Below are 9,860 nucleotides of genomic sequence, written 5' to 3' on the forward strand. Positions count from 1 at the left end.
CAGTTAATTGGAACGAACAAGGCGGGATAAGGGAGATACATCCTTCCGAGCAACACAGAAGGTGGGGGATAGCATGCGTCACAGTGTTCCGGGTTTCGAGCTGATACTGCGGGGCTTCGAGCTGGACCAGGAAGAGGTCCAGAAAGATTCGCATCTAATTTTTGATTCCACAATTCGAATTTGTATTTTAACCCGCTTACCACCATATGACACAAAAGACCTACTACAGAAAGAACTAGAAAAAGTAACGCGGACGACATGAAACCTTCCATGGGGCGGAAGGGGATCCAGGAGTTACCGACGGGCCAGGTACCTGGCCTCCAAAAAACTAGTTATAACTAACGTTCCTGGCGTTACTGTGGTTGTACCTTCCTTTGTCCATTTAGAACGCGCCTGCAGTTGTTGTAAATACTCCTTCTGCCAACGGTTCCAAAAGTGCTGGCGAAGTTGTTGAACATGACGCCAGTGGTTCAACCGGTTTTCGGCTTCGTACAGCAAGCAGTGGTCCGGAACAAGCTGTAGGTTCGTTCCAACCAGGAAATGTCCAGGAGTGAGGGCTGTCATATCGTGTGGGTCATCTGACATCGATGTTATAGGTCGGGAGTTGACACAGCATTCTATCTCGTCCAGCAGCGTAGACATGTCCTCATACGAAAGTGATGTCGTTCCTAAAACGCGCACTAGGTGGTACTTCATGGTTTTGACGGCGGCTTCCCACAGTCCACCGAAGTGAGGAGCTCTTGGTGGGATGAACTTCCATGAAATTTTGCGTTCTAGTGTCCAAGCTTGAATGCTCTGCTGGTGCTCAGTTGTACGCAACAGCTTGTACAACTCGTTCAGCTTGTTTGCTGCTCCCTTGAAGTTCGTCGCGTTGTCCGAGTGTAACTCCAATGGCAAACCACGACGAGACACAAACCGTCGTAATGCTGCTATAAATGCTTCCGTTGTCAGGTTTGACACCAGCTCGATGTGTACGGCACGGGTGGTGAAGCATACAAATATGGCGACGTATGCCTTCACGGGCGCCGCCCGTCGGTGGCCACCTTTCAGGAACACTGGACCACAGTAGTCAACACCGGTGATCGAAAAAGGAGGGGCCGGTGTTACTCGGACAGCCGGGAGGTCAGCCATTATAGTTGCTGACGACGATGGTCGGGCGCGGAAGCAGGTGTGGCACTGGTGAAATACCATCCGGGCGAGATTTCGGCCACTTGTAATCCAGAAGCGTTGTCTGCACGTGTTTAGCATCAGAGTCGGTCCCGCGTGAAGTAACTGTTTATGAAAATGTTCCATCAGCAGTCGAGCAAATGGATGACTGGCAGGAACAACTAGTGGATGCTTAACATCCTCCGCTAGCGGTGAATTGGACAAACGTCCTCCAACTCGGATGATTCCGTCAGCTCCTAGTTGCGGATGCAACCATCTAAGCGGGGACGACGCAGGAACGGGTTTCTTCTGCTGCAAGGCCTTGATTTCTTGCTGCAGGTGGTCTCGTTGAGCCAAGCGGCACAGTACTTCTTCCGCATCCGTCAAATCCTTAGTCGTCAGGCCAGGGTTCTCGTACGACCGGCGTTTGGTGCATCGGTTCCAATACTGAACCCAGTACGCTGTCATCCGTCGCAGCTTAGAGTACGATGAGAAAAGCGTAAAGATGCGATGAGCTGGCAGCTCAATGGCAGCGCATGCCACAACTGCTACTCGCTGCTCTGCTTGCACTGAAGGATCTGGTGTCGCAAGCAGTGGTGGAGGCCATTGATCTTCTGGCAGGCTCATCCAGGAAGGACCCTGCCACCATAGGGTACTGGAGAGGAGATCTTTGCCCAAACATCCTCTCGAAGCAAGGTCAGCCGGGTTGTCGACTCCTGCGATGTGACGCCACGTGCAACCTTCTGTTAATTGTTGCACCTGCGATACCCGGTTGGCAACATATGGCTTCCAGGAGTTTGGTGATGCTCGCAGCCAATGTACCACAGTCATGGAGTCTGTCCAGAAGACTGCCAGAGATCCTGGGTTTACCGCAGTCCTTACTCGGTCGAATAGCAAGCTGGCCAACTGTGCTGCGCACAGTTCAAGCCGAGCGATAGAGTGCTTGCTATTGAGGGGCGTCACTTTGGTTTTTGAGGCGAAGAGCTCCATTGTGCCATGTCCCTGGGCATCGCAACTACGGATGTAGCAGCATGCTCCATATCCTTTCTCCGAAGCATCGCAGAAGACGTGGTATTGGATGGTAGTCACTGAAGATTTAATGGCGACTCGCGGAATGCTGATGTTGTGAAGGTAATGCATTTGCTCAAGAAAGTTGAGCCATTCCGTTCGTAGCTGCAGCGGAAGTTCAGCATCCCATCCCCAGGGTTGTTGGTTGACGTGTTTCAGAGTCCATACACGTTGAAGAAGTTGCTTGGCAACCGCCTTCACTGGGTCAACAAACCCTACCGGATCGTAAATCTTCCCAATGGTGGACAATACCTTGCGTTTGGTTGCATCTTCGTTGACATCCGGGGCTTGGACTTTGAAGCGCAGAGTGTCCGCTGACGTATCCCATATGATTCCAAGTGTTGCCAACGATCCGTCGTCATCGTCGTTGGGATATGGGCTGGATGCTCGGCTTTGTTGGTCCACATGATGCAACACCGCTTCCTCGTTTGATGCCCATTTCCGCAGCTCAAATCCACCTTTGGCAAACAGTTGTTCGGTTTGCTGTTGCAAGGTTTGAGCAGCCTCGAGTGAATCAGCTCCAGACACAAAGTCATCCACGTAGAAGTCAGAAAACCGAGCTGCTGCTATTGGAAACTCACTCCCATGATCCAATACTGTTTGTTGCAGAGATCTCACCGCAAGGAATGGTGCAGATGCGGTGCCATAAGTTACAGTATTCAGCTCATATTCTTCGATGGGATCATGGGGCGAAGCTCGCCACAGAATGCGCTGTAGGGCGCGATCGCTGGGATGTACCCATACTTGGCGGTACATTTTTGCCACATCTCCTGTCAGTGCAATTTGATGAGTTCTGAATCGCATCAGAATCGATGTAGCATCTTGTTGAATTGTTGGTCCGATCATCAGCGTATCATTCAACGACACTCGTGTCGATGACTTGCTGAATGCGTCGAACACAACCCGACACTTCGTGGTGGTGCTGTCGGCCTTAAAAACAGGATGGTGTGGGAGGTAGAATGTTTCCCGACTATCAACTGCTGCTGCCACCTTTGTCATGTGGCCTAAGCGGAGGTATTCGGCCATGAACTCCACGTATGCCTTTTTTGTTTCGGGTTCTCGCTGCATACGTCTCTCGATAGCCAGAATCCGATGGAGGGCGATCGTCCGCGAGTCACCTAGTTTCCCGATCATGTCAGACTTTCTCGGAAGTCGGACGACATATCGGCCGGCTTCGTCTCTGCTTGTAGTGGCCGCGTAGTGGTCCTCACAGGCTCTCTCCTCGATACTCCAACTAGGGAGACTGCCTACGTCTTCTATTGCGAAGAATTTCCGCATCATCGTAGTCAGCTCGTTGGTGTGTACGGCGACTGAACACACCACTGGCAGCGACTTCTCTGCTATCTGGGCTGTGCCACTTACAACCCACCCAAATGCTGTTTCTTGGAGTGACGGCATACCTTCTCCAAGTGAGATGCGTCCGGTTTTTAAAAGCTCGTAGAAGCACGCCGCACCCAGGATGATATCGATTCCACCAGGCTTGTGGAATGTTGGGTCAGCCAAGACGCAGGTTGCTGGAATCGTCCACTGGCTGTGGTTTATACGATGGGCCGGCACATCTGCTGACAGCTTGGGCAGTACCAGCATCTCCAGCGACGTCGAAAATGATGAACAGCGTGACTGGATGGTGGCTCGTACTGATGACTTTACGTTCGTCGCTTGGCTGCCACCAACCCCCGACAGCGGAATGCTCACCGACTTCCGAGGTAGGTTTAAGAATTGCGCCAACCTTCCCGTAATGAAGTTGGACTGTGCTCCACTGTCCAAGAGAGCCCTTGCAGCATGGTTCTTCCCTGCGCTGTCAGTGATGTACAACATGACGGTTGACAGCAACACTGTCGATGGTATCGCCGTGTGAAGCGATATTGTAGCTGTACGGTGTTCTGCTGCAGATGTTGGCTGTTCGTGACGGATCTCGCTGGCGGCACTAGTCCCTTCGTCGTGGAGCAAGGTGTGATGTTTCTGCTGGCACCGACGACACGTCCACTTCGATGGGCACCCTTTGTTGAGATGACCAGCTCCGAAACAGTTGAAACAACGTTTCCAACTTCGGAGCTTGTCCCGTTTGTCTGGTAGCGATAGTGCTATGAAATCCGCGCACTTGCTGAGCATATGGTGACCCAGGCACATCACACACGTTGCGGTCGGTGATGGAGTAACGGTCGACGTGAACGCTTTAGTAGGAGCCGGCTTTGGACGAGATGGTTTGTCCGTATTGCCTGCTGCGCAGCTCTCCAACACTTCACATTGACGCGTGATATAGTCGAAGGTACGGAACAAATCCGGAAACTCGCCGTGCTGCAATGTGAGCTCCCATGCCTTTCGAGTATTGGGGTCCATACACGACGCGAGGATGTGTGTGATGATGAGGTTGCTGGTTTCGTCGATGTTCTTCTCTAAGAACTGCAACCCATCAACATGACCCTTGCACGCTTCTACTAGTGAGCGAAGTTCGCTGGCTGATTCGCGTTGCACGGGTTTTAGTTGGAGCAACCCAGCAATGTGTTTGTCGACGATTGCTCGTGGGTTCGCAAACCGCCTTTCGAGTACCTCCCAGGCACTCTTGAAGTTGTTGCTGCTCACCATTGCCGCATTGATGATTCCTGCTGCCTTTCCGGTGAGTGCCTTGTTCAGGTGGTGTAACTTAGCTGCATCCGAATCATTTGTCCTTCCCATGATGTCGAGGAACATGGCCTTGAACTTGGGCCACTCCTCGTAGCGTCCGTCGAAGGTCGGCATCGGGACACTTAGATGATGCGCTGCCGAAGTTACAGGAGCTGCTGAAGCTGTTGGTGTTTTGTCCTGCTGTGCCTCCAGCTTGGCTGTGGAGGTGGCGTGCAACTTCCGGAATGCGTCGTCAGCGTCCATGTCGACTTCTAGATCATCTGGCAGTAGATCGATGACGTTCTGCATCAACCTGGCGTGGGCGCCTTGAAGTTCCATTAACGTACGTAAGTGCACCCGTACAGTAGCCGGAGGGAGTTTTTCGTCAGTGATGTCCGGCTGAAGCTGTGATAGTTGACGATAGGCCAGCTTCATTTTGGCGCGCAGCACTGCTAACTCACGATCACCTGGTGATGACATGGACGGTTTTGGTGACACATGCTGAGCAGTCGTTTCTAATACGTGGTCACTCGCGCACTGTTGTACGTTGGCTTCCGTAGCCTCTTGGTCGGAATTATCACTCCCATCATGTTCTGGTGGCGGGGAGTGCATCACTTTATTCCTGCGTGTGTTCATTGTCACTTCTGACTAGTCTTTTGCACTTTTCACTTGTTCACTACACTGTTTTGTCAGCGTCGACTGCTACGACACTCTGGACTGGTACTCACAATCACGCTGAGTAAACTTCTCGTGGCGATGAGACGCTGGACGGTACCACCGAAGGAAACTCACACCTTGAGTTATCTTCCCGTGAGGCCCCGATGCGCACTGGATCGGCCTCGTGTGGTGTCCGTGGTCTGCCACCGATGGAAAATCAACCCGTCCGGTTGATACACGATTCTTGTAGACGCTGGGTTGAACAAACGCTGGGCACGAAGCGCTGGACTGATCCACTGAAGAGAACTCCCGACTTGGGTTCTCTCCCCTTGAGGCACCGATGCGCACTGGATCGGCCTCGTGTGGTGTCCGTGGTCTGCCACCGATGTACGATCAACCCGTCCGGTTGATGAGGTTCCTCTTCCGACGACGAATGTATGAAATAATCTGCGCACGATAGGTTCGTTGCGCCGATCCGGTTCGAAGGACCAAAATGTAGGGTACGGCCTACTCCGGAACTTGTTACTCAACAGGTGGATAGAGAAAAGAAGAAAATGGTTTCAAAAATCTGGGTTTGTCCAACGGTACCAGAGAACGCAATATAGTGTCCACAGATCGCTACCCGCCAGGGACTTTCTGTGGATTATAATGCTAAGTATGTTGGGGACAGAGCCTAACAAACACCAGTGGTTTTTTCTCAAGTTGGGTTTATTTGATTTCCTGAACGCCTTTACTTACGTCACAAATGTTGTGCTAGCGATGTCTAAGACCGGTGACACTGTTATCAATTAACCGTTATTTTTGAACAGCAGGTTATCATAAACTGGTACTTGTAGGGTTTCGTTAAATTCAAAATTCCTAACTGTTCAGAACCTTGTAGAGTTCTGTGGCCTACCTTTAGGCGTCGCAATATCGTACAGTCACTTTAAGCACCTTCTAAACCTCATTTTGCATCGTCTCATTCTCTTTAAAGTCACTTTAAGCACCTTCTAAACCTCATTTTGCATCGTCTCATTCTCTTTAAAGTCACCTTAAGCACCTTCTAAACCTCATTTTGCATCGTCTCATTCTCTTTAAAGTCACCTTAAGCACCTTCTAAACACCATTTTGCATCGTCTCATTCTCTTTAAAGTCACTTTAAGCACCTTCTAAACACCATTTTGCATCGTCTCATTCTCTTTAAAGTCACTTTAAGCACCTTCTAAACCTCATTTTGCATCGTCTCATTCTCTTTAAAGTCACCTTAAGCACCTTCTAAACACCATTTTGCATCGTCTCATTCTCTTTAAAGTCACTTTAAGCACCTTCTAAACCTCATTTTGCATCGTCTCATTCTCTTTAAAGTCACCTTAAGCACCTTCTAAACCTCATTTTGCATCGTCTCATTCTCTTTAAAGTCACCTTAAGCACCTTCTAAACACCATTTTGCATCGTCTCATTCTCTTTAAAGTCACTTTAAGCACCTTCTAAACCTCATTTTGCATCGTCTCATTCTCTTTAAAGTCACTTTAAGCACCTTCTAAACACCATTTTGCATCGTCTCATTCTCTTTAAAGTCACCTTAAGCACCTTCTAAACCTCATTTTGCATCGTCTCATTCTCTTTAAAGTCACTTTAAGCACCTTCTAAACCTCATTTTGCATCGTCTCATTCTCTTTAAAGTCACCTTAAGCACCTTCTAAACACCATTTTGCATCGTCTCATTCTCTTTAAAGTCACCTTAAGCACCTTTCAAACACCATTTTGCATCGTCTCATTCTCTTTAAAGTCACTTTAAGCACCTTCTAAACCTCATTTTGCATCGTCTCATTCTCTTTAAAGTCACTTTAAGCACCTTCTAAACCTCATTTTGCATCGTCTCATTCTCTTTAAAGTCACTTTAAGCACCTTCTAAACCTCATTTTGCATCGTCTCATTCTCTTTAAAGTCACTTTAAGCACCTTCTAAACACCATTTTGCATCGTCTCATTCTCTTTAAAGTCACTTTAAGCACCTTCTTAACCTCATTTTGCATCGTCTCATTCTCTTTAAAGTCACTTTAAGCACCTTCTAAACACCATTTTGCATCGTCTCATTCTCTTTAAAGTCACTTTAAGCACCTTCTAAACCTCATTTTGCATCGTCTCATTCTCTTTAAAGTCACCTTAAGCACCTTCTAAACACCATTTTGCATCGTCTCATTCTCTTTAAAGTCACTTTAAGCACCTTCTAAACCTCATTTTGCATCGTCTCATTCTCTTTAAAGTCACCTTAAGCACCTTCTAAACACCATTTTGCATCGTCTCATTCTCTTTAAAGTCACTTTAAGCACCTTCTAAACACCATTTTGCATCGTCTCATTCTCTTTAAAGTCACTTTAAGCACCTTCTAAACCTCATTTTGCATCGTCTCATTCTCTTTAAAGTCACCTTAAGCACCTTCTAAACACCATTTTGCATCGTCTCATTCTCTTTAAAGTCACTTTAAGCACCTTCTAAACCTCATTTTGCATCGTCTCATTCTCTTTAAAGTCACTTTAAGCACCTTCTAAACACCATTTTGCATCGTCTCATTCTCTTTAAAGTCACTTTAAGCACCTTCTAAACCTCATTTTGCATCGTCTCATTCTCTTTAAAGTCACCTTAAGCACCTTCTAAACCTCATTTTGCATCGTCTCATTCTCTTTAAAGTCACTTTAAGCACATTGTAAACCTCATTTATCATCGTCTCATTCTCTTTAAAGTCACTTTAAGCACATTGTAAACCTCATTTTGCATCGTCTCATTCTCTTTAAAGTCACTTTAAGCACCTTCTAAACCTCATTTATCATCGTCTCATTCTCTTTAAAGTCACTTTAAGCACCTTCTAAACCTCATTTTGCATCGTCTCATTCTCTTTAAAGTCACTTTAAGCACCTTCTAAACACCATTTTGCATCGTCTCATTCTCTTTAAAGTCACTTTAAGCACCTTCTAAACACTATTTTGCATCGTCTCATTCTCTTTAAAGTCACTTTAAGCACCTTCTAAACACCATTTTGCATCGTCTCATTCTCTTTAAAGTCACTTTAAGCACCTTCTAAACCTCATTTTGCATCGTCTCATTCTCTTTAAAGTCACCTTAAGCACCTTCTAAACACCATTTTGCATCGTCTCATTTTCTTTAAAGTCACTTTAAGCACCTTCTAAACCTCATTTTGCATCGTCTCATTCTCTTTAAAGTCACCTTAAGCACCTTCTAAACACCATTTTGCATCGTCTCATTCTCTTTAAAGTCACTTTAAGCACCTTCTAAACCTCATTTTGCATCGTCTCATTCTCTTTAAAGTCACCTTAAGCACCTTCTAAACACCATTTTGCATCGTCTCATTCTCTTTAAAGTCACTTTAAGCACCTTCTAAACCTCATTTTGCATCGTCTCATTCTCTTTAAAGTCACCTTAAGCACCTTCTAAACACCATTTTGCATCGTCTCATTCTCTTTAAAGTCACTTTAAGCACCTTCTAAACCTCATTTTGCATCGTCTCATTCTCTTTAAAGTCACCTTAAGCACCTTCTAAACACCATTTTGCATCGTCTCATTCTCTTTAAAGTCACTTTAAGCACCTTCTAAACCTCATTTTGCATCGTCTCATTCTCTTTAAAGTCACTTTAAGCACCTTCTAAACATCATTTTGCATCGTCTCATTCTCTTTAAAGTCAATTTAAGCACCTTCTAAACCTCATTTTGCATCGTCTCATTCTCTTTAAAGTCACTTTAAGCACCTTCTAAACACTATTTTGCATCGTCTCATTCTCTTTAAAGTCACTTTAAGCACCTTCTAAACACCATTTTGCATCGTCTCATTCTCTTTAAAGTCACTTTAAGCACCTTCTAAACCTCATTTTGCATCGTCTCATTCTCTTTAAAGTCACCTTAAGCACCTTCTAAACACCATTTTGCATCGTCTCATTTTCTTTAAAGTCACTTTAAGCACCTTCTAAACCTCATTTTGCATCGTCTCATTCTCTTTAAAGTCACCTTAAGCACCTTCTAAACACCATTTTGCATCGTCTCATTCTCTTTAAAGTCACCTTAAGCACCTTCTAAACCTCATTTTGCATCGTCTCATTCTCTTTAAAGTCACCTTAAGCACCTTCTAAACACCATTTTGCATCGTCTCATTCTCTTTAAAGTCACCTTAAGCACCTTCTAAACACCATTTTGCATCGTCTCATTCTCTTTAAAGTCACTTTAAGCACCTTCTAAACCTCATTTTGCATCGTCTCATTCTCTTTAAAGTCACTTTAAGCACCTTCTAAACACCATTTTGCATCGTCTCATTCTCTTTAAAGTCACCTTAAGCACCTTCTAAACCTCATTTTGCATCGTCTCATTCTCTTTAAAGTCACTTTAAGCACCTTCTAA

The 9,860-nt window shown here is 46.2% G+C and overlaps 1 protein-coding gene across 1 annotated transcript; it reads right to left on the reverse strand.

Moving 5' to 3' along the window:
- Nucleotides 1–294: 294 nt before the first annotated feature.
- LOC131271140 (uncharacterized) lies at nucleotides 295–5,430 on the reverse strand. Its single transcript, XM_058272525.1, has one exon. The coding sequence runs from the start codon at nucleotides 5,428–5,430 to the stop codon at nucleotides 295–297; it is 5,136 nt and encodes a 1,711-aa protein (XP_058128508.1).
- Between the last annotated feature and the right edge of the window lie 4,430 nt (nucleotides 5,431–9,860).

Source organism: Anopheles coustani, unplaced genomic scaffold, assembly GCF_943734705.1.
Source record: "Anopheles coustani unplaced genomic scaffold, idAnoCousDA_361_x.2 U_27, whole genome shotgun sequence".
Taxonomy (NCBI): domain Eukaryota; kingdom Metazoa; phylum Arthropoda; class Insecta; order Diptera; family Culicidae; genus Anopheles; species Anopheles coustani.